This window comes from Emys orbicularis, chromosome 9 (genome assembly GCF_028017835.1).
Source record: "Emys orbicularis isolate rEmyOrb1 chromosome 9, rEmyOrb1.hap1, whole genome shotgun sequence".
NCBI classification, from domain to species: Eukaryota; Metazoa; Chordata; order Testudines; family Emydidae; genus Emys; species Emys orbicularis.
Window position 1 is genome coordinate 41059814 of NC_088691.1, and position 25647 is coordinate 41085460.

The 25647-nt window shown below is 47.4% G+C and overlaps 1 protein-coding gene across 1 annotated transcript in view; it reads left to right on the forward strand.

The window, feature by feature from the left end:
* The window catches only part of GABRQ (gamma-aminobutyric acid type A receptor subunit theta), a 100722-nt gene extending 77539 nt beyond the window's left edge, over positions 1 to 23183 (forward strand). The window contains exons 5-9 of the mRNA XM_065410588.1: positions 10347 to 10429; positions 15619 to 15756; positions 17395 to 17547; positions 21979 to 22235; positions 22806 to 23183. Coding sequence (XP_065266660.1) covers positions 10347 to 10429; positions 15619 to 15756; positions 17395 to 17547; positions 21979 to 22235; positions 22806 to 23183 — 1009 coding nt within the window. The remainder of the gene's footprint in view (positions 1 to 10346; positions 10430 to 15618; positions 15757 to 17394; positions 17548 to 21978; positions 22236 to 22805) is intronic.
* The last annotated feature ends 2464 nt before the right edge of the window (positions 23184 to 25647 follow it).

Consider the following 25647-nt stretch of genomic DNA (forward strand, 5'->3'; position numbering starts at 1 on the left):
CTGGGCTCTCTTCCCAGCCCAGCAAAGGGGAAGGAAACATCTCCATTTGGAATGGACTGCACCAATCTTTACCATACACAGCACCAGCTCCTTTGATGCTGCATGTTTTGGGGGAATTTCCATTTCATACATTCTACAACGATTCCTTTCTACTTAACTGCTGGGGCTGCAGCTAAAAATTGCTCAGAACTACCCTAGACAGGCCATCTTCAGGGGTGAGACAAGGGGCCTGGTATTTGGGCTAAGGAGGAAGAGGATGACTGAGGTATTTGCCACTGTTACCTACAGGCTCCTGTTAAGATCTGTGTTTAAATAAAACACTGTCTGTTGGGTTGCCTGGAGTCTGCTCCCTTGATGGCAGAGCACAATGAAACCCACCACAAAAAATCATGAGAGGTTCAGAGTCTGCAAGTCCTGTTGCATTCAGTGGAAGTTCCCGATGTTCATTGCAGGCCAGAAGTCTTAATGTGATGAAACTGCAGTCTTCTGAGGGACACTTTAAAAAGTCCATCCATCATGTGCATAGAGGTTTGAGGCAACATTTTCTTAGGGGCCGTTCATTTTGCACCTGTGTTTTTGCTGACATCGATAACTGCAAGGTGCAATTTTGCGGCCACAAATAATTTCTAGCACATTCAGTAGTATGTGGACACCTGACCGGCAGGTGCAATTGGGCAGCTAAATACTGAAGTGTTATGCTTGCAATTATTTAGATCCACAAAACTGCACCCTCAGTTATATGCGTAACCCTTCTGCCAGGCTGAGTTGATAGCAGCAAGGGCCGGGTTCAGTACATAGGGGTCCCCTCCCAACAGCGTAACACAAAACCAGCTCAAGCCCCCACCCAGTGACCTGGGGAAATCTTACACACACCCCTGGGCACCTCGAAGAGGCAATACTTCCCCTCTTGCAAGCACAGAGTCTCAGTGTAGCAGAAAATGTTTAATAACATGAGGTAAACGACATAGCATTAAATTGGGAAAACACCACAACTAGAGTTCATAGACCAAACCATGAGCGAAGACCCACCCCAGCAAATTGAACCGTGTCCTTTCCCGTTGGTTCTTGAAACCAGCAACCCAAGAATCACCAAAGTCCCAAAAGTCCAACAACCCCCAAAGTCTCTGTCCCTGGTCAGTGCAGCCCCAGAGTTCAAAGGGGGGCGCGCAGGGTGTTAAGGGGCACCTTACATGATCCGAGGCCGACCGGCCACCTCTCCATGGGGTTCCGCCGCAGCCTTCACCACGAGCCGCTCCTGCCATCCCACGAACTGCTCTGCTCTACCAGCTGCTCCGCTCCAGCCGTTCCCACAAAGGGTTCCGCTCGCTATTCCTTGGGTCGCTCCAACCGTCCCCGCAAGGCTCCGCTCTGCTAGCTGCTCCGCCAGCCACTAGTTAACACAGCACTCAGTGATCTCAGCTAGTAGTAGGGGAGCCCCAGTGCTGGTGCACTATTGGCCCAAAGTGAATTCAGCTCAGCAGCCTGTAACTAGACTTCTAATGGAATCAAAGTTAGCTCTGACATTCAACAGTGGAGAGAGAAGAAGGTGCAATTGGTGTTTCAGGCTCACACCACCAGGTACAAATATTTGCTCCCAACCTCTCTCAATTCACTAGGTTTTGTAACCCATGCCCCTTGTCAAGCGAGTGCTACTTAGTTAATGGTGAGTCCTTCTGTCATACAACAGTTCCACTGGCCTTGATTCACAGAATCAGGGTAACAAAACTTTATTCTTCCTGCCCCAATAACAGAGAAACTGAGGATCCCACACCAGCCAAAGTAACCACTTTCAGTTGCTGTTGTCTCATGCCAGGTGGGTGGGTGTGCCTATGCAAACAAGATCAGCCCCTGGAGTTCTTTTCCACACTCGCCATAATTCACCACCAGATGTCAGGGTAGAGCTCATCCTGACTCTGCTTACATATGCATCTGCAAAAACATGGGAGCAAAATCGCAGGGTTCTTCTGAACATCAGGTCCTTTCTGTATTTTGGTGCCAGATCTGTTGGGTTCTGTGGCATGTGGGAGTTTCGCTGAAAGGGCAGTCTTTCAAACAGAGCTTCCAGAGTGGAGAAAATTGACACGCAGTGCTAAGCAAGGTGATTTTTGTTTCTGTCTTGTGTTTTTCATAGTTTTCCTGGCCTTTTTTACTAGGTACCATAGCTATGTTTGTTTCTTCACGTGCCACCTTCCTTCCAGTCCCATCCTCTCCTTTAAGTTGATCTTGCAGTGAAGTTACTCCCTCTTGCTGTGGCATCCCAGTCATTTTCTTTGCAACAGACTGTGATGTCGGAAATGCAGGGGCATTCAGAAAGTTACAAACCAAGGGCTTTAAGCACCCACTTAAGTACTTTGCTGTACCAGGGCCAGAAGCTCAGCACCTTGCAGGATAGAGCCCCCAGGGTCCATTTAGGCCCCACTGAAGTCAATGGGAGCTTTGCTGTTAACGTCAATGAGAACAAGATTGAGTTCTGAGTACTTTGTTTTCATGGACAAATGAGGCCTTTTTCTTCTTCCCCTTTGCTCTATTGTGACAGTCCCTCTGTTGGGGCGAAGCACATATGCTTGTTTTTGATAGAATTAGCAGATAAGTGGATGAAGGGAATGCAGCAGATGTAATATTGCTTTGTCTTGGGGATGTGTTTGATACACAATGTCTGATGAAACTTACTCCACAACTAATTTGTATTGGCTTGGACTGAGAGCTAGTTGGAGGACCATAAACAAATGGGACCTCTACTCTATAATGCCAGGAATCCTGGAGGAGTCATACACCAGGGCAGGAAATAACCAGACCTGATTCAATTTTGAGGAAAAAATGCAAATATGTAGGGAGGGTAACCCAAAGCTCGGGGGCGAGGAGCCTGGGGAGTTGTGGTGCAGGAAGAGACATGGGCATGACATCTCTAATGCCCATGGTCCCATGAAAAAGGAAAAAGCCAAAATAACTTGGCTGGAACCTGGGGCAGATCTTCTGCAAATGTCAGACCCTTTCTGAGCTACTGTGAAAAAGGCCCTTGCCCTTGGGGTTCAAGAGCCATTGGTTAAACTTTGGTTCCCCCAATGAAAGAGTGAGAGATACCAGAAAGATACCATAAGCAAAACAGAAGTTTAATCAAGCCACAAATGCTGAATAGCAACTGCATCTTCATGCCGGGCATTGTGAAGGCCAGTACTATATAAGCTACTTTCCACCATATACAGTAGCTCTGACAATGCTCCTACATTTGACCTTGGGCTAGTCCAGTCCCAGGCACCGCACAGTGCTGTCAGTGGACTTCAGTCTAGATCTGTTGCACTCCAAGGATTTAAAACTTGCTTTCTCCCCCACAATTTTGTCAACTCACCTCAATCCTGATCTGCATCACCCCCTTGCTATTCCATTTCCAGACCCCTGCAATGTCCCTCAATCCTGAGAAGTGGTTGCTGGTCATGTGGCAACTTTGTAATGGAACAAAGAGGCTGAATAGAAAACAAACTCTTTCAGCTTTGTGGCTGGAGGGTTTGGGGCTGTGCACTCCAGCCATGAATAGCAGCTTGTGTTAACTTGTTGCACCACCATAGTAAGGGAAAAACAGGGATTCACCAGGGATTTGTAAACCACTCAGGGCCTTCAGAAGTTGTGTTCGCTGCCAGGCAGAAAGCGATGTTTGCCAGCATATTTTTCTGAGAGACTTTGAAAGGTTAAAGGTTTGAGATTTTTCTCATTGAGCAATTAATAATTTTGCCTTTATAAGTCCCCATTAAAGTCAGTAGGAGTCCAAATGGGCATGTCTACACTGCACCAGGAAGTGAGTTTGCCAGCCTGGACAGACAGACTCATGCAAGCGGGGCTTGAGCTAGTGTGCTAAAAACAGCAATGTGGACATTGTGGCTCAAGCAGCAGCTGACCTGACCCACTGGGCCTGAGCTGGACTGGCTAGCCTGAGTCTCCACCGGAGTTCATGCTGCTATTTTTAGCATGCTAGTCGAGGCCTGCTAGTGTGAGTCATTCTGCCTGGGCTGGGATGTTCATGCCCAGCTGCAATGTAGACATAACCCTCTGAGGTGAACTCACTCTGTGCTGCTCAGAGTTGTGGGGTTAGCCCCCTCATGGCTCACTGGCCCTCTGCCGTTTCAGTTCTGAGGTGGCCCCTGCTCACTTTCCTTCACTTCTGGAGTCTTTGCCTTGATGGACTTTGTCTTTTTTGGCTTCTTGGGAGAATTTAAATCAGTGGTTCTCAAACTTCTATATTAGTGACCCCTTTCACATAGCAAGCCTCTGAGTGTGACCCCCCGTTATAAATTAAAAACACCTTTTAAATATATTTAACACCATTATAAATGCTGGAGGCAAAGCAGGGTTTGGGATGGAGGCTGACAGCTTGCGACCCCCCATGTAATAACCTCACGACCCCCTGAGGGGTCCCGATCCCCAGTTTGAGACAAAACATGATTTTTTTTTCTTGGTATCGACTGTGTGTGTTTTAGGGTTTGTACCAGTACCTACCTACTTCATACACTGAAATAAATTAGCAAAGAGCTGGCTCCATCTCCACTCACTTGCAGGAACTGGCAATTGTGTACAGTGTTCCCCTCTCTCATTCACAACCATGGACGGACTTTCTGGAGATAAGGCAGAGTTCATGGTGTCACGGTGTCGGGCTTTGCAGTGATGAGGAAAATTTAGGAGGAGAGGGACTTCATTCTACTTGGGAAGACCTCAAAGGAGGGAAATTCCCCCCTGTGCTCACGCGTGTGCAAACACACACACACCACATTAAGAGTCTGCTCCCATTTCTTTTGAAGGCAATGGAAGTTTTGATGAAGTGCTTTGCCACTTTACTGTGCCAGCTGATGAGTGTTCTTCCCCTGGCCTCTTTGATGAAGGGACTGAGGGCAAATGGATGGTGAGAGGCCAAAAAGAGCTTGAATGAATTGAATGGAGAAGTTTGATAGAGGGAGCTGCTGTCATCAAGGGAGGAGCACAAGGCACAGGGATAACAAGTGAGACAGACAACTGGGAAAAAGCAGGCTGAAGGGAAATCCAAATCCAAAAGCAGGTCCAGCCGGGGCAGTTGTCAGGACCAGGTGCCCAAGAATGCTGGAACTGATCTACAGGCTTCGAAGCATGGGCCTGGCACAGGCAGAGACTTGAATATGGCAGGTTTTTAATAGCAGCTCTGAGCTCTTTCCCTCCGTGTCTGCGATCTTATGTAATCACTCTACATAAGACAGAAGAAGCCATTAATAAACAAACAGCAATGAGGAGGATCAGAGAAGGAAACAAAATGGCTGGTATTGTGTCTGTCTGAGCTGGAACACTTAGGCAGGGGGAAAAGACAGATTATCTTGGGAGAGGGGAGTCCCTAGCATGAGACGCGTTAAGATTCAGGAGTCCTGCCAGAGCTACGAGCAAGGTGAGGCAGGATAAAGCCCCCTGGTCCCTCCTAACTCATGATGATAAGCAGAAGTATTAGGAGGTTGAATTGGCTCTTCACACCCCTTCACATACACACAGCCTAATAATTCTCTGCCTACGTCAGCGATGGGAAAACCCCTAACAGTTTCATTTGATGCTTCCCAGTAGATAAGATGCTTCTCACAACTGTGTACAGACCTCTGATCAGGCTGCACATCTCATGAGAACAGTGTCCCCTTTACCATTGCCAGGAATAGATTGACGTATTTCTCTGAATTCAGTGGGAGACCAGGGTGCCCGGCAGCTCATAGTGAGAGAACAGCCTCCTTCTGCTGCTGCCCAGAAGTGACAATGAGAAGATTATGTTAAGTGGGTATTCCCTTAAGGTTTGGTTCACGCTCCAGTTGCAGTTTGGGATCCATTCATGTTGTAACAAATCGGGAGCCAACTCAGAACTTCACTGCTGTCTCATCCTGGCATTTCACACCTACTCAGAGCTTCATGGTGGCAACTGCCAAGGCACATGCCTCTACTACTTGTGCTGAAGGAGAATCCCCACTAGCTGCTAGCAGTATGGTGTCTATGACACAGACTCAGCTCTGTTTCCATTCCCTAGAGGGAAGTGGCGACACATGACCAGCCACAGATTTTTATCCAACGTACTTTGTGTATCCCTGGGCTAGATTCCTCCTTTAAAAAGATTTCCAGAGTTGTCCTAGCCTCCATCTCCCACCAAATGAAAGCTGTCTTGTTCACCAGAAATAGCAGCTCTGTGTGACTTCTTCTGCCTGTCAGAGCTGAGCAGAAATGAGTTACATGGAAGGGCAAAATCCTCTTTGGGAGGTATGTGAGGGGAGGAGATTGTGATTTCAAGGAAAGTGGGGTGGGGCAAAGGTAGTAGGGGTGATTGTGTCCAAGCCACAGGGAGCTAGCCAGCATTTGTGGTCAGTGGGAGGCCACGAAATCAGGCCATTGCACTGAATGCTGTGTGCAAGAGGCTGGTGAGTTTATCCCTCTGATGGGCAATGTCTCTATGAATTCCCATCAAAGCAGACAAAATTTCAGACCACACAAATTTTGAATAAATAAATAAATAAATGATACAATCTGGCGGCATTCTAATGTCAAAGAGAATGTGACATCCTTCCCTTTTGTCCGTCCCCCCCCATGTCCCCTCGCCATTCTCTCCCTTTCTGTTTTGTCTTCCCCCTGGAGGCAGTGCGCTCTGTCTGTAACTGTTTACCATGGCATAGTTTGTTCTCTGTCTCTTCACCTCCCTTCTCACAGGGGGAGACTCCACTCCTCCTACTTTCTGTCTTTTAACCTCTCATTCTTCTTCTGCCATCCCTCTCCCATCTCCTTCCCCTCACTGCCTCTCTGGATCCCCCTCAGTTTCTGTCTTCTTTCCCCCATTTGCCTCCTGTGCTTTACCACCTGCTTTGTTGTCTCACCTCTCCTCCATCCTCCCCTGTCATTCCTCGCTCTCTCATCTCTCCTGCCCCTCTTCCCATTTTCTCCTTCTTACATCCCCTCTTCCTTGATTGCTCTCCTAATAAGGGTCAGCCATCCAACAGTCCATATTATATAATGAACAGATCTATCTATCCTCCCATGTGGATTTGTTACATGTGCCCAATGGATATACCATTTTAATAGTCACCATAGTGCATGTGATAGATGCTGGACTTACCACCTTGGAGACTAATAGGCTTTATGCACAGAGCAGGTATGGCATGGTCAGTGGCGGAGCAATCCCTTCACTGACGTGCCCCAGAGTTGCTCTGGACCATCTTGGCAGCTCTGGTTTTTGTGATGTAGGCTGAGTCCTACCAGCTCCTGTCACGTAGACCACCGACAAGCTGGTTGATGGTCATGGCTTTCAGTCACTGCCAAATAAGCCATGTCAGCCCTACAATTCCTTGAACGTGCCACACAATAGAGCAGGCAAAATGGAGGGTTGAGCCAAATGGGCTACCTATGCAACCACCTAGGCAGAGACCACGGGCTGCCAAAGCATTGGATCAGGCCCTAACAGCATAAACACACTTCCAGGGGTGGAGTTCATCCACATGCCCGCATTGTCTCTGGGCAGCAGAGGGCACATGGCCAGTCTCATCCATGCCATATCTGAGGCATGAAGGCAGCTGGTGTTGACCCTCACCTTTCTCCTTGCCATTACCGACTTTAATCCAGGAGACGAGTAAGGCAGAATTCTCGGAGTCCAGGTCATACAGATAGAGGGGATCCCAGCACATGAATGTTCAAAAAGCAGCAGGATCATCATCAGCTTCTGGGGCAGGTTCATCCCTCCACATGCCCCCGTTCGATCCCGTGGGTAACATCACAACATGCAAAGGGAGGAGGGCATGTAACCAGGCATGCATGGCACACGCTGCTGGCTGGGCTGTAGTTTAAGGAGGGGAAGGGGGCAACTTATCTGATTCTCTGGGGCCAATATATCTCAATCCTGTTTATTGCACAATAATGATCATCCCTAACTGGTGGTTGAATTTGCTCCAAAATGCAAGGAGCCATATCCTGCTCTTAGTTACGCTGCTGTAAATTGTAGTAAACCCACTGAAAGCCAGATTTACGCCTAGAATGGAATTGGCCTTTGGAGTGTAGCATCCATAGCATACCGTGTCGTGCTCTGGATCTGAAGCCAGCACTGCAGGTGATGGCAGAGTCCTGCTGGGAGGCCAGAGGGTCACTTGAAAATCAGGGCAGCCCTCCCCTAATCGTCCTTGATTCGGCAAAGTTAGGACAGAGGCTCTGGGAAGGTTTTAGCCCACAGGGTCCCGCAAATGGGGTGAAAAATGTTCATTTAATACATTTTTGCATCTCGCACTTTAGGGAAAATTGAAGAATGCATTTGTAGATGCTATTTCCCACAGGTGTGGCATAATATGTACAGTATATGCCATGTGCGGCATAGGGGATGAGTCATGCACATTTGCAACTCGTCAGTCCTGGCGCATGCCTGCATTAGCCGCTGTGCTGACTCCGAGGTCTGTCTTCAGTAGGGATGGATGCCCCATGGAAACCTCATCTTTGCCCCTCTGAGATGTCTCCTGACCATAGCAAGACTGCTGAGAAGGGATGGGACAGGCATTGCCTCTCCAGTTGGAGGTGCAAAATTTGACTGCTGCTAAAGCAATAAATGAAATACACAGTCATTTGCGATCAGTTTTAGGCAGCTCATTTCCCCCCTCATTGTCCAGCATTCAGATTAACAGGTTAATTTTCCCTTCCCACCCTGGCCCTTTCCTCTGACAAAGGGCAGTTGCAATGTTGTATCTAGACCCCGTGAGGATATATATAAATTCCCTCCGTCTCTCCAGATCTATTTATAGCATGGCAGGCAGTGGCAAAGGCTCTCCTCAAGGCTTCATCTCCTACAAACAGTCTTCACAGACAGCAGAGAGATAAATTTAGCACACAAGATTTCTTAAAGAGACAGCTGCTCAGTGATGTGCTCTCTCGCACTGAGTGCATCTCTGGCTCAGCTGAGTGCTTTCTCTCCATTTCTTTTCTCTGCCCCCCTCCCCCCGCTTTATCTCTATGTACCCCCCCACATACACCCTGGCTTTCTATCTCTTCCTTCCTCCTTGATTCTTTTGCTTGATCTGAGTCTCATTCTCTCTGGCTCTCTATCTCCTCATTCTTTATCACCCTTTCTTTCTCTCCCTTCCTCTCTCCACCTCCCAGGCCACAGGGCTCAGAAGATAACAAAGCTTCCCTGTTAACAGTTCACTGGTTATGCCTGCATCCTAAAATATGTGTTGCTTGATTAATGCCTTCCAGATGCTTAATTGAAAGGGGTGCAGGGAGACCAACCCTTCCCCCTCACCTCCAGCTACACACACACACACTGCACAGAAAGGAGATTGCATTCAAAGGAGATCGGGCAGTCAGGTGAGGGGGAGCAAAGCCGGCATGTCTGAGGGGCAGCACAGTATGAGGACAGTGTTGTGTTGCCAGGCTGGTTAACTAGACAGTGATTTGCTCTATCCCCCCTTGGCTGCCCCCCTGCCATCTGAAGCGCACGGCAGCCACATGCAAAGGGAGTGCAGCAGAGTGAACACCCCCCCCCCGGTCTTTCTTTCACCTGCTGCTCCCCGTCTTTCACACATGTGACACACGCAGTCCCACTCCCCACAAACATAAAGACACGTATCTCCGCATTCACCCCCCACAGACACAGCACATCGCATACAAACGTGCACAGCCCCATCCACGCACTCTCACATCCCCGCATCAGAGCTGTGTGAGATATGTGTGTGTGTGTGAACACACACACACACACATATCTATCGCAACCCAACCCATTTGTGCTATGCCCAATATGTTAACATAATTGGGAGTTGATAGAAAAGGAGACATGCAATTCATTAGAAAGGGAGGGTCAAAGAAGTGGGATTTGGATAATCAGATTCAATGATAGAAAGATAGATTAGATGGAGGGGTACGGGTGGTGATAGACAAATGTCATGGTGACTGGAAGAGGCTGGCTGGCTGGCTGAATAGACAGATAATCAGATGAATTATTCTTCCTTATGCCCCAATGCAGAGCAATTTAATCAACACACGTCTTCTCTTTTATAGGCATGAGTGTCCTCGCTCTCTCTCTTTCACAGACAGAAATGTCTCTCTTCTTCCCTCATTTCGAAAGCCCTGCCCCTCTCAGTGTCTTTGTCTCTCTCTCATGTATATACAGAGGGAACACAGCCTCCCCCCCCCCCCCGCCTTCTTTAATAAAGATGCAGCCTGGCTGACGTGAGTCACGAAAGACTTAAGCCATGCAGTTGAGGGTGAGCTTCATTCAGTTCCCCCTCCCCACATACTTCCCTCCCCACCATGGCTCTCCCTGGTTACCATAGAAACAGCGGCCCCTCATGCTGCCTGACTTTCATGTCTTCCTTTAATATATTTTTTTTCCTTTTCAGAATCACCACCACAGCTGCTTGCATGATGGATCTGAGAAGATACCCTCTGGACCAGCAGAACTGCACGCTAGAAATTGAGAGCTGTGCGTATGCCTCGTGATTTCCCCTGCCTCCCCTAGGACTAGCATTGCACATGTCATAAGAGGAGGGAAAGCAGGGGGTCCCTGCATGTTATTTCCCCTTCCAGTCTGTGTTGTTTTCCACTGATTGCTGCTGGGGATCCACAATTCTTCTCTCTCTCCCCACTGGTGCAGTACACGCACTCTCCCCCTGACTGGGTGCTGTGCCTTCCACACCCATTTGTCTCTTTTGTGGCTGGGTTGGGGCATATGGAAGAGTCTGGCCTGGCTTCTCGGTCTCCCTTTTCGAAGGGTGGGAACCACTCAGGTGAACCCCCAGCAATGGAGAGTCAGGAAAGAGGATACCAGGGCACCAGCATCAGGGTGAGATCGAAAATCTTACTCACTGTGGCAAGGGTTTTAGAAGCTGCCATTGCACCAGCAGCATTTTCTGGCCTACTGAATATTTGCAGGAGAGGAAAGATGAAAATGCATCGCAGCATCCTACAGAAACGATCCAAAGCCACAACTCTCACAGTAGTGAAGATGAAGTGTCTGGAGTTTTTCCTTTTTCATAAGGAATGTCCCCACTATGTCCACAGTCTGCAATGTCCATGTTGCCTTCATAATGCTTCATGTGCCGGGCAGCCTGAGTTCCAGCAATAGTTTTGATTTGGTTAGGGCAAATTGCAAATTGCAGCACTTAGCATGGTGCATAATGGAATGTAAATTAGGTCCTGATGGAGGCAGTAATGACATGTCATAGCTGGTGTCTCTTAGTATATTGAGTGTAGTTTACAGTAGAACCAAGAAAACAGAAGGCAGAGAGTTGCCCACAGCTCCCCATCTTGTGATTGTGTTTTTAGTGGGACACCTTCAAGCTAATTTGTTAGCATCAGAGCTCTGTTTCCTTGCAGTATGTAAAAGACCCATGCAGAGGAGGGTTTAGTTCCTTAATGATTTTGTCTTTTACATATTTGGCGCGTCTGAAACTAGCACAGCTCCATTTTGTTTCCTTTCTCATTTGTGTGCCAGCATTGCCAATGGTGTCAGCAGCACAGCTTTGGAATAGAAGCATTGTTTATTTATTTATTTATTTTGCTATGGTCCTACCTAAATGTTTTTTAATTAAAACCCACCAAAACATCCCTCTCACAGTGACAGGGTTATGGATTTATGAAACAGCAGTGGACAGTTAGAATCCAGAAGACGTTCTCCTCCGGCACATCAGCTTATGGCAATTGCAAGATAGGTCAAATTTGGGACACAAATGGTGTGATGATGTTTGTGTGACTCCAACAGTGAGCCAGTTCTCGGATACAAGGGATTAAGGAGGCTTGGACTAATTGCATGGAGCAGTGGTGTGATGGGACATCTCTGCAGCGTATTGCTCTGAGGATTCTATTGGGCATGGGGGCCAGATTGATAGTTCTGCCCTGAATCCCATCAGCAACTGCAGCCCCTTTAGCTCCTCTCTTCTGCTCCAAACAACAAGGGCTATGATAATATAGGCCAGTTGCAGAGTCATAAGGTTTAAAGCCAGAAGAGAACCCTAGATCATCTAGTCTGACCTCTGGCATATCACAGACCACTGAACACCACCAGCCATCTCCACACCAAATAACAACCAGAATTAGGCCAAAGCATTACAACCCTGAGGAGACTAAAGTGTTGTGTGCCACAGGCAGAGAACAGGAGGGACCGAGGTGCACCAATGCCTGAGGCCTCTGAAATGGCAGGGAATTGAGTAAGGGCTCATCTAGACTAATAGTTAGTCTGCGTCAGGCTCGGATGGTAATCTACCCCACAGTAGCCTGCAATGTGCTAACTGTCCATGTGGATTCTGATGCCGTGCACTAGAAGTTCCTTAGTATGCATTGACCTATCCCCCTTTGAAATGGGATTAGATCAAAATCCACTATGGAATTTTCAGAGCACTGCAGCATTGACCACACGGACAGTTAGTGTGCGGTAGATTTCCCCCTAGCTTGCTGCACGCTGTATGTCTAGGCGAGCCCCAAGTGAGGTATACCTAGATGATTAGTACCCAAATGGTGTGGGAAGATCAAGCTGGAGGAGGGGAAGGATGTCATATAAGACTCACAAAAGAGTTTGTCATAAAGAGATGAGGCTACATTTTCATAACCTTGTGAGCTGAGAGCTTGCATCCTGAAAGGTAGCTTCTTCTTCACGTGCCCTCCTGACTGCTGTGCCAATTACTATCAGCCAGTTAGCCTGGCATCAATCCTGGGCAAAGTAATGGAAAAGCTGATCTGGGATTCAACCAATAAATAATAGGAATATAACTAATGCAGTTAACGTGGTTTCATGGAAAATAGTCAAACCAACCTGATTTCATTCTTTGACAGATTACAAGTTTGGTAGTTAGATGTAATATACTTAGACTTTTCTAAGGCATTTAACTCAGTACCACTTGACATTCTGGTTAAAAAGAAATAGCACTATATGGTATCCACAGAACACACGTTAAATAGATAAAAACTGGCTAACTGACAGATCTCAAAAAGTAGTTGTCGATGGGTAATCATCACTGAATGAGGGGATTTCTAGTAGAGTTCCTCAGGGATCAGCACTAGGCCCAACACTATTCGACATTTTCATCAATGATCTTGGAGGAAATATAAAATCGCTGCTGATAAAATTTGTGGGTGACACAGAGGGTGTCAGGATGGTAAATAATGATAAGGACAAAGCAATGCGGATCGCTTGGTAAACTGGGCCCATACAAACATGTGTATTAATCCGGCCAAATGCATAGGTATGCATCTAGGAACAAGGAATGTAGGCCAGACCTACAGAATGGGGGACTGTACCCTGGAAAGCAGTGACTCTGAAAAGGATTGAAGGGTCATAGTGGGAAAGCAACTGAACACCAGCTCCCAGTGCAATGCTGAGGCAAAAAGGGCTAATGTGATCTTTGGATGTCTGAACATGGGGATAGCGAGTGAGTAGGGAAGGGATTTTTACCTGTACACGGGGTTGGTGACACTGATACTACAATACTGCATCCAGGTCTGGTGTACACGGTTAAAGTGGAGCGGATGCAGAAAAGACTAATAGAAATGATTCAAGAGCTGGAGAAAATGCCTTACAGAGAGAGACTTAAAGAGCTTGATCTGTTTAGCTTATCAAAAAGAAGATTAAGAGCTGACTTGATTATGGTGTATAAGTATCTTGATGAGGAGAAAATACTGGCCTCTTTAACCTAATGGAGAAAGGCAGGACAAGAGCCAATGGCTGGAAGCTGAAGCCAGACAAATTCAATTTAGAAATTAAGCCCAATTTTTTAACAGCGAGGGGGATTCACCATTGGAAGAAACTCCCAAGGGAAGTAGTCGATTCTCCATTTCTTGATGCCTTCAAATCAAGACTGGCTACCTTTCTGACAGAGATGCTTTAGCCAAACAAACACAAGGTACTGGGCTCAATACAGGGGTCAATGGGTGGAATTTAATGTCATGTTATATACTGGAGCTTGGACCAGATGATCTAATGGTCCCTTTTGGCCTTAAACACTATGCGTCTGTGTGGGCTTATGACCTGACTCTGTCCTTTAGCCGATGGCATTTTTGCCAGTGACTTTAGTGGGAGCAGGAGCATGGTCGCCCTAGGACCTAGATCAGCCACATCTCAAGTGTGGTGCAGATCTTCTCCTCCCAAAAGAGGGAAGAATGGGCTCAGCAGGAACCCCCAGCCCAATGCACAGAAGCAGTGAGCTTTCATGGGCCAGATCCTCAGCTGGTGGAACTTGGGCTTGCTCTATTGAAGTCAATGGAGCTATGCTGTTTTAACCAGCTGTGGATCTGGTCCAATGTTTGGGGATGTTTTTTAAAGCAGCTTTGAATAAATGCAATGATATCTAAGGCTAAGTGACTCACTGTTTATCTACAGGGCAGGTACGGAGATAGTGCAAACTTTGCTGCCATCCTTTGCCTCAACTCTATTCTGGAGGGACTATGCACCTCTAGGGCCCTACAGGTCTCTATGGTCCATTTAGTTCTTGGTCTCTCTGTGGACATTACTGACAATCGGTACCAGTTGTGATGGTGGCTATATGTTGTGGACACCTTCCCACTAAGAACGGCCAGTCCCTTCCACACGAACTAGCAAAATGCCTTGATGCTTCAAGTACTTGCATGCTCTGCAGGGCTGTTGTGCTGGTCGTGAACAGAGGCTATTTTCAGATGCAAGTGAGGTTGAACCACTGGGTGGAGTCTTCTGCAATGAGAAATAATAAACCTCTTGCACCCTTACTCTCAAGGGTGCAAGGTAAAAACAGGCCAGGGAATGGGTGTGTGATCATTATGCCAATGAGACACTTAGTTGTATGTGTCCCTTGTTGGCCTCACTCCTGCTACTGGACAGGAGTAGTTTGGCAGCTGCTCAGCAGTGCTCTCATTAATTGGGCTCCCCTGCACACCCAGTCCTGCCAAGCATTTGTTACCTAGTGATGGTACATGCAGATTCCCACATGCATACAGTGCAGGACCAAACCCAAAGGGGGATTTGCATTAGGTCATGATGGACCAGGCTTGCATTTGAACCAGTTATGCTGAAATGAAAGACTTGATAGCTCATTATTATCTCCCAGAGCCATCCAGCCCTCTCTCCCACTAAAGCTCTTCTAAATGTCTGCTTAATGAAGGCATTCACCTAACAAAGAAGTTCACATTTTGACCTAGGTGAAAATGTTGAGAGTCTGGAGGGGAAAGGCCCAAATGTTGTGGGTTTTTTTGTTAGTGCTGCTGTTCATAATCCACCACCCTGTTGCTCTTGTATTTTGTAAACAGGTAGGCACCATTTTCATGGGCCACACCAAAAAAGCATTGTGTGATCTCCCCCTGCTGACATGCAGGGAAAAGCTGTGCATATTGCTTGTGAGAGAGGTTTCTGATGTACAAATCCCCGCTAAGCAAACCAAGGATTGTGTGGCAGTCTTAGGGGTCAGCTACCACCTTCACCTTCCACTTCTTAGTCTTCAGAAGGAGTCTTGGCCATTTGTTTCTTTCTCCAGGTAGCTGTTCTACCAAGTTGGGCTAAGGAGCGAAGGTGCATCAAGAGGTGGGGAATGGTTGCTATGCTCTCATAAATGGACTCCATTTGGGACCCATGGGAAAAGTCTTCATGGAGATGGAGATGCTGATTGCCAGGACTTGTTAACTCTGCGTGTACTGTGCTTCCTCACCCCACAGATGGCTACACAGTCGATGACATTGTGTTTTTCTGGCAAGGAAACAACTCGGCCGTCACGGGGATGGAGATGCTGGAGCTGCCCCAGTTCACCATCATCGAGCAGAGACTGGTCACCAGAGAAGTGGTCTTCACCACAGGTGAGGTTCTGTGCAAAGGGGTTTGGGGAACATATAAAGGATTCTCTTTGCAAAATCAATGCAGTTGCTTCTCTAACTTAGATGTAGAAGCACTCGTCTAGGATGTTTGAGGATCTGGGTTCTAATCTTGCAGTGCCACTTTGGAAAATTGGTCTCTCTTCCATTCCTGCCAACCCTGCTTTTTCAGATCCCTGCCCTCAGACAGCAAGAGGTGAATGGTGCCATTTTTTGCAGATACCCTCAAGATTGACAGGCCAAAATGCTGACTTCCCTCAAACAGGGCTTCATTGGTAGGTTCCCACCTTTACCACTCTTTCCATGTGATTTCCAAGTGGCTCTTGAAGCTCCAATAAAAATAACAATAAGAAGAAAAACATTTCCATAAAAACAAGTGTGCAACCTATGAACGAGAAGCAAACCTGCCTGCGTGTCATGGGGAAAGGAGCTGGTGAGACTGCACATCTGATGGTGCAGCTGGAAAATTTGCTGTGATTGGTGACAGACTTAATTTTATCTAGTATGTGTGCACTGCCAAAAACAAACCACAAACATTGGCTCTTAAGACCTTCTAAATTACATGAGACCACTGCCAAGATCATCAGTTGTTATTACAGTATTGCCTGGAGGCTCCAACCAAGCTGGGTGCCCCATTGGCTTGGGCACTGGGCAATCACATAGTGAAAGACAGTCTCTGCCCCCAAAAGCCTACAGTATGACAGACAAAAAGTGGGAGGGGAACAAAAGCACTGAGAGGTGAAGTGACTTGTCCAAGGAGATAAAGAGGCATGCTGAGAACAGACCCCAGGTCTCTTTCTTCCTAGTCTAGTGCCCTAACCATTAAACCAGACTGCCTGCCCAGTTAGGCTGGTTGCTAGCCTTGAGGGTCCCTTTGTCATAACACATTATCCCCTTCCTCGGCTGTTAAGATAGCAGTTGAGGCAGGGTGACCTCTTGAATTTTCAGCTTCATAGCAAAGGGGAGAGTTACAGAAGGGTGAGTTCTTACGGGAGTCCTCTACAGACTTGCACAGATAAGCTATTTGCATTTGCCCAGTTTGCACACACCTTTATGGTACCTGCACAGGGAAAATAAGATTCGCAATGGCACATGCATTTTATGGAAGAGCTTACACATGAAACTGGAAGTTTTATCTGAGCAATGAGGCTGAACAGGAACCTTGTGGTTGGGACAGTCCCGAGTTTTCCCAGCAGCTGCCTAACACACTGCCTTCCACTATTTAGGAGTAAATTTTCTTCTTATTTTTGTGAGTGAGCACATGGTATCTAGCAGAAGAGATCCTCTGTCTTCTCCAACTGCAACTGCTTATGGGAGAATCTGTTCCCATTTAATGCTCAGAAAGCCTGGGCTGCTTACCACTCAAGGTGGTTAAAGATCCAAGGCATTGGGCCCAATTGACCAGGCTCCAAAGAGGCTCTTCCTGAAGGTGATAAATCTATGCCATCAATGGAGAGGCAGACTAGCAGGATTACCTCCCCTGCCCCTCCCCAGCATTGCTTCTAAAGAGGGAGAGATATGAGTGATTCCCAGGTGATTCCCATTCCTTTTCCTGCCCCCTTATCACACCTGTAGCCCTGGCCCTTCCGCAAATGACAGCTCCTTTTGGTATCTGATTGACAGGCTCTTATCTCCGCTTATCCCTGAGTTTCCGGATCAAGAGGAACATCGGTTACTTCATCCTCCAGACTTACATGCCTTCCATCCTCATCACCATCCTGTCCTGGGTCTCTTTCTGGATCAATTATGATGCCTCTGCTGCCCGGGTGGCATTGGGTAGGTCCCTTTTCACTCTACACTCTATAAGGGTTTCCTTTGGGGAGGGGAGTGGGCTGGGATTGTTTGAAAAAGAAAAGGAGAACAGAGTGGTTAAAAGACTGATAGAGATCGCACAGCAAAATAAATACACATTGCACCTTTTGTTATCTCCCAAGAGGGTCAGTCTTGAAGATACCACAACATATCTGGTGAGATGCAGTTCAAATATGCAGAGATCCAGGTATACAGACATCTGTGCAGTTATTGGAGTGATCAGCTCTGTGCAATGTAGTAATCAAACAGACATGCAAACAAATGCACAGGTGACACATCTAATCACTGGAATCAATGCACTGGCTTGTATTTCCATGAGGCTCCACATTCAGGCATACGGGTGTTTTGCTTGGAAACATATTAAGGGTGAAGTGGCACCTTCAGCCATCCCTAGTCAGGGGCAGTGCTTGACTATGCTGCCCCAAGAGCAGAGGTTGTAGGTGTTTTGAAAATAGCATCTCTGAATCATAGATCAGGGCCTGCTACTCTCTCGCTGCGGGGCAGAAGTAAACTCTGCCAGCCCTTTTCCTGGTGCACCTTACTTCCCCTGCCAGGCAGGCTCAGCTATGCTGATCAGAACATTATGGAGGATGGAGCCCAATCTTCATCCAGTCCCTGCCTGTCTGCCCAGTTGCAGCTGCTCCCCTCCTTTGTGTGGTTGAGCAGTGCAGGGAAGGAAGGAGGACTTTTAGGGAGCCCTTAGCGGAAGCATGTGCAGTGCACATGTTCATGATGCCATTTTCAAAACACCTGTAACCTGCTCACCCATTGAAGTCATTTCTTCAGATCTGTCAAAGAGACTTGTTGCCAGAGGACTAAGTCCATGGCGACTTAGTTTCAGGATTCAACTCTTGAGGAGTTACCCCAGTATATAAAAGCACCTGAATATCTTTTAATGTGTGAAAACCACCTGTTCTCTGCTCAGGTAACACACAAAACAAGCCAAACAGACTCTGGCAGACTTTGCAAGATAAACTCACCGTTTTTCTCAGAACAAGCTTGAGAATTTTCAGCTCAAAGAGGCATTTGTCCCCTCAGATAGGTCTATGTCTTAAGAGTCTGATCCCACATCATGAGCTTTGCCATGAACTTCAGCGGCATCAAAATGAGACTCTAAAACAGGGGTTTAAATGAACATGCCTCCTCTGACATAACCATGTTACCACTTAGATGGCATTCCTTTCACTCTGTATGTGTGTGTGTGTGTGCGCACGCGCATGCTGGTGTGTGTGTGTGTGTGTCTGTCTAACGATTGACTGGGAGGCAGATAAAACAGTTAGGTTAGGTGGATAGATAGGCACTGGGGATGGATGGATGGACGGACAGACAGATGATGAATGAATGACTATGGGCACAGGGGGAATGTATGCAGTGTTACAAATTTCCATGGTACTTTACAAACTCTAGTAAAGACACATTTCCTGCCTTGAAGAGTTCACACTCTTAAGTAAATACAAGACAAATCCAGGAGAATAAATTTAGGCCCTCAGTTTAGGAAAGCACTTAAGGACAGGCTGAAGGGCTGTCCCGAATCGGGATGTGTTCCTGAATCAGAGCCTGGGTGAATGAACCTTAATCAGGAGACAGGAGGTGGGGTTGATTGAAGAGGTGGGTTTGGAAGAAAGAGTTGAAGGATGGGAGGGTGATTGGAACACCAGAACAGACATGTGCAGTCTGGTAGAAGGTTCAACGGAGGGAAGAATAGAGAAGGGACAGTAAGGTGAGGGAACTGAGATCAGTGTAGGGAGTAAGAGGAGGGCTAGAGGTTTAGCAGGACTGAGATGTAGGCTGGATGAGAATAAGGTGCTTGAATTTGCTACAGTAGAAGACAGGGAGCCAATAGGGAGATTCAAAAGAGGGATGGTGCGGACAGAGCAATGGGAGAGGAAGATGACTTCAGGCAGACTTTGGGGGTGGAGTTGGTAGGCCAGAAGGAAGAAGGTTGCCGTAATAAAGGCAAGAGGTAACCAGTGCACAGATAGGAGTTTTAGCAGCAAGGAAAGGGTGGATGTGGGTGTTATACAAGGTAAAGTGAGAGACTGGATATTGGGGGAGAAGGAGAGAAAAGTGTTCAGGGTGACCGTGTTGGTGAGAGGAAGGACAATGGAGTGGCGTTAGAGAAAGAATTCACGTATAGAAATATTGAGGTTGGGGTGGCAGCTGGACACCCAGAAGGAAACATCAGAGAGGGGATAAAGATCTGAGATTAGAGAGAGGGGAAGAGGTCAGGGATAGTGTGACATTCCCCTCTGGTGTTATCTGGACCGGTGATCTGCTAGGTCACTCCAATCCTTGACTCTGGGAGCCAGCCTTACCCTGCTCTGCTATGAGAATCCCCACTCCTGGACTGTTCATGCACAGCCTCTGGCATGTAAGCTGCTCCTTGGATTGTGCAACTAAATGACACTAGCCAATACCTCTGGTCCCAGACACAACCCTAGTAACCTCCATCTTGCAGTGTCCAGTTATACCCGCTGGATGCTGCAAGCTTATATGAGTTCATCAATTTAACAAAGAAATTGATATGCACCAGGCTTGTTATCCCAAGGGGAGACTCTGACACACTTCAAACCAAACACACTGCTTCAGGTAGAATAAACAAACAGATTTATTAACTATAAAGATAGATTTTAAGTGATTATAAGTCAAAGCATAACAAGTCAGATTTGGTCAAATGAAATAAAAGCAAAATGCATTCTAAGCTGATCTTAACACTTTCAATGCCCTTACAAACTGAGATGCTTCCCACCACAGGCTGGCTGGTTGCCCTTCAGCCAAGCTCTCCTCTTTGATCATTGCTTCAGTCGCTTGGTGTGGTGTCTGTAGATGGAGGTGGAAGAGAGGGAAAGGGCGTGGCAAAACATCTCTCGCTTTTATCATGTCCTTTCTTCCCTCTTGGCTTTATCTCCCCCCCCCTTTCAGAGTCAGGTGAGCATTACCTCATCGCAGTTCCAAACTGACCAAAGGAAGGGGGGTGACTCTTTCGAGAGTCTAACAAATTCTTTTGTTGCTGCCTAGGCCAGTGTCCTTTGTTCCTGTGAGGATGGGCTGGGTTTGACCCATACCTGCCCTGATGAAGTGTGAACTGCCCCTCTATTCCTGGAGAGTTTTTGCCTGGGCTTGCTTTAAGCCATGAGGATACATTTTCAGCCTCATAACTATATACATGAAATTATAACCTATAACATTACTGTAACAATTACTATAGCATCACTATAACAACCATGCTCAGTGCATTATGAGCCCTCCGAAGACACCCAACATGATAAACTTTGCATTGGATACCACACAATCATTTTATAAAGATGAACATGGGGGTATAGGGTGTTCTCTCGAGGTACAGAGCATCACAGATAGATAGAGGGGCTTGGGACTGAGAGCCACTGTTGTAGAGATTGTAGTTGAAACCACAGGCACAGTTAAGGTCACAGAGAAAAGGAGAATGAGAGAGCAAAGGACAGGATCGTGGGGATTGCCAACAGCCAGGAGAGGAGGTTGAGGATCATTAGAAGAGACACTGACAGGGTGATCAACAAGGTACATGGAGAGCTGAGCTGTGAAAGCTAAGGGGGCCAGAGTGCTTCCCTGCTTCAAAGGCAGCAGAGTGGTCAAGGAGAGCCTTTTAGCTGTGAGAAGGCTGTCAGCGACCTTGTGCAAGGCAGTGCCGAGAGCCTGGAGCGTGGGGAAGACAGAGTGGCAGGGGCGGTGGAAGGAGCTGGAGGAGAGGTAATCAAAGCCGTGAGAATGAACAAGACACTTCAGGATTCCGGGGACAGAGTGGGTGAGGAAGACAAGGTCCGAGGGACATTTACTTTCAGATGGGTGGAACATGAGTGAGCTGGACAGAGAGGGAAATGAGATGGGGAGGGAGTGAGTGGGAAAGGAAAGAGAGGGAATTAGCAAGTCAGGCAGAGAGGAAGGAATGGAGTCAGGTGGAAGAAGGACAGAGATGAGAAGGGAGACCTTGGAGTCAGAGAAGAGAGGGAGGGGGAGGAGAAGAGAGCAGAGCTGGGTATTCTCTGCCATCCTGAGTGGAGGAGGAAGGGGACAAAGAGGTGGAGCAGAGCCAGAGGGGGTTGATACAGATCATCTTGCTAAAGCACAGTTTATACCCTCCTCTCTCACTACGACTCCTGGCTCTTCCCTACAGTGACTCCTGTTGGGAGGTGGGGATCAGAACAGCTATAGTCTATCTCTCAGCCATCCTGCTTATCCCTCTCTGCAGCTACACCTGCTGGGAGAGAATGGGGCTGGGAGTGTCTGAGAGCCCTGGCCTCCTTTCACTCCCTGATCTATCCCCTTCCCTGCATTGCTCAGATGGAGGGGAGAGTGAGCAAGTGCCGCGCTGTGGCACCACCCCATCTCGGTAACGGAGCACGCATACTCTCGTTGCAGGGGTCACCACGGTGCTCACGATGACCACCATCAACACCCACCTGCGGGAGACCCTCCCAAAGATCCCATACGTCAAGGCCATCGACGTCTATCTCATGGGCTGCTTCGTCTTCGTGTTCCTGGCGCTCCTGGAATATGCCTTTGTCAATTACATTTTCTTTGGGCGAGGCCCTCGCCAGCAGAAGAAGCAGAGTGAGCGGCTCAGCAAGGCAAACAATGAGCGCCAACGATATGAGGAGAAGAGGATGAGGGAGCAGGTTTGTCCCCTTCCTACCTTCTAGCAGGAGAATTCAGATTCTTCACCTTTGTTCGGTCCAGGAGCGTCCTGGAAGGGCTGTTCTCCCCTTTGTGACAGTCCCCATGTTCACTATACACTAGGTTAAAGCGTACACCCTACGCAAACAGATGCCCACGAGGACCAAACACTCCTGAGGTTAGAGTGCTCATTCTGTCCTCACCCTTCACCCTGCCCCATAGGTCCATCCTCTTCTGAGAAGACGAGGATGTGATACGGTATATTCAACGCTAACAGAGTGGGACTTTGTCCCCCTCTTGTGGTGGAATCACATACAGCGCTATAAGAGTCAGCCCCCGTCTTTAAGATGATGGAGCATGTTCTTCAGCTACAGCAGTAACACCCCTTGCTTTTAGATCAGAAGGCCAATGCTCAGTCTCTGTAAATGACTCAATCCGGGGCATTGTTGTTACCCAGACAATAGTCCAAAACCATCCCTGAGGCCAGTGGAAAGATGCAAGAGATAAATCTGGCCCCGAGTGTGCTCTGCTCAGACTATCACTGCCATCTTTCTCTCTCTTCCCTGTTCCAGGTTGACCCTTATGGCAACATCCTCCTCAGCACCCTGGAGATGAACAACGAGCTGCTGGCCACGGACATGATGAGCAGTGTCGGCGACTCTCGAAACTCTGTCCTGTCCTTCGAAGGCTCAGGAATCCAGTTCCGCAAGCAGCTGGCCTCTCGGGATGGCTTTGGCCACCACCCCACCTTAGACCGCCATGTCCCACTGACCCACCATGCTGCTGTCCGCAACCGTGCCAACTGCCGCCTCCGCCGGCGGTCCTCTAAGCTGAAGCTCAAAATCCCGGACCTGGCAGACGTCAGCACCATTGACAAGTGGTCACGGATCATTTTTCCAATCACCTTTGGATTCTTCAACCTCATTTACTGGTTGTACTATGTAAATTGATGCCTGCGGCCTCCAGGAGCGATAGGCACAGACACTCAGACAATGACAACACAGGAGCGCTGTGGTCTTTTGGGTTTGGGTTTACTCTTTTCTCTTATTATCATTTCCTCCTTTGTTTGGTAGGTTTATTCTAAGCTTACTTTCTCTTTTCAGCACATTAGAAACACGGAGCATGGGGTGGTGGGGCAGGGGGGTCGGGGATGGGTCTCAGGTTTCGGGAGGGTTGGCCTCGTCTTGATTTCGGTTTTGTGCCGAAGAACTTCACCATTGTAAAAAAACAACAACCCCAAAATCAAAAACACAGAAAAGTTTTTAAAAAAAGAAGAAGAAAAGTTTTAATGAAACGGAGTCGAAAACAGGGATGGAGGAATAAGCTATCTTTGAATGTGCTCACTGATGCGCTGCCCACACCTCCATTTTACCACTGAAGTCTCATCTCTTTGTTCTTCTTGATATTATTTTTTAATCTTTCTCTCATTTTCACTCTTAGCTCCTTCTCATTTATTCCCACCTGGAGTCACTGAGATCGGGGAGTTCCATTCTCACACTGCATGGTCTTTCTTTTCTTTCTCTCTCTGTCTCTTGCTTACAGGTGTAAAAGAATCTTTTAAACAAACAAAAAGAATATTTATTTTGGAACAGCTGGGGGAGGGCATTGGGAATTACTTGGGGAGGGGAGATGGAGGGAGGCGGGGTGGGGCGGGAGGGTGCATATCAAAAACAAAGGCACATTTGCAAGTTGCCTTTTTCCACCTTCAGGAGTTTGCAAGCTGTTTTTCCAGTGTGAGCATGCGAGTGTGTGTGCGTGTGTGCGCGTGTGCATGTTTTCTGGGGTGGGGAGGGGAGGGTTTGTAATTTTTTTTGTAGAAGGAGGACACAGGTCACGTTTAACCGGTGGTGTTTCCAGGGGAATAGCAGGGTTTTGTGTGCATATTACAACTGCAGGAAATGTTGGGGAGGGGGTCCCAGCCTGGAATGGTCACACAGTGAGGTACACAAATATTAAGGAGAGGGGGTCCAAGATTGGCCAGGAAACTTGTGCCACTGTCCGCAGTTGGCATTTGATCTCTTGTTGACTAAGCTTGAGTCAGCCCAGTAATGAGAGGGACAGAGATCAGTGTTTCTAACATTTCCCACCCTCCATCCTGGCATGCTGAGTTTCGGGAGAGAACCAGTCATAGGAGTCTAAAACCAAACCCTATTCCTCCTCCACCTGCTCTCTGTGTACAACTTTCTGGACTCCAAGCCACTAGATGACTTCAGACCACTCCAGTGTGTTTTTTGTCTTTCTAGACTTCTGGGTGGAGAAACCTGTGAGTGGCAATTAGGCCCTTTCGTAAAAGCATTAGAAGCAAGGGGCGGGCTGAGGCCCTCTGACGCATACTTCTTAAGCCAGGCCTTGTTGCAGATCCATTAATGCAGCTAGAGTGTAGAAGGGAACACACCACTTCACCTCTTGCAGAAGGTGTATTAACTATATGTCAGAGTTCCACTGAGCTAGGGAAACATCATTCTGGAAGGCTATGGTCTCCAAAGGCTGGGTAGGCAGGAGGTTGAAATGGAAACACTGATCCCTTTGGTGCTTGTGGAAGCCCTAAGTTCTTGGTGGCCTCCAACCATTAGCACTTGTTAATGATACACGAAAGTAACTTGTCCTGGGACGTTAGAGCCAACATTCTCCAAAGCAGCCAGTGATTTCAGGTTCCTCCATTGTTAGCCCCCAAAATCACGGGCCATTTTGGAAAAAGTTGGCCTAGAATATTTCCTGTACAATTGCACGCCAATAAAAGCCATGAAAAAAATAAATTCACAAGTGCAAAACTTTAACCCTAGGATCATTCTCCATTATGCCTTCCATACATGGTGCAGTCATGGAGAACTTTGCTTGTATACATTCAAGGTTATACGTGCAATAGGCACACATTGCTGTTAGTGCAAATGTCCCTAGCATTCTCTTCCTTTCTCCCCCTCCATCCTTGATTCCCATTGGCTAAGAAAGCTCAGAGCTTCTGACACCAGTGGATGCTCCATATCCCCAGTGACACGTGCACTTATTGTATATTGATTTATTCACTAATTTGTGTCTGTACAGTGCTTTGAAAATGTAAAGCACGATAGACTTGATCTGGCACTGCTGAAGGCAAGGAGACATGGGTGGGTGCAGGATCTGGTCCTATATGAGTAATAAGTATTGTTATTTTCATATGAGCAATGTGTCTTATACATTTTCTACTAATAGGATCCTAGATACACCCTCTCAGCCGTCACCTGTGTATCTCTCTTGCACTAATACACTTGCACATGCACACATACCCTGCCTCCGCAATTCTTAAATCTTGCTCATGTTTCTGACTACGCTGCAAAACAAGATTCATGTTTTATTCATATCAGAGGACAATGCTGTAGTAAGCGGGTTTCCCCAATGCTGTTGCACTTGTGGTGCAGATGGGATTTTAGTGTAACC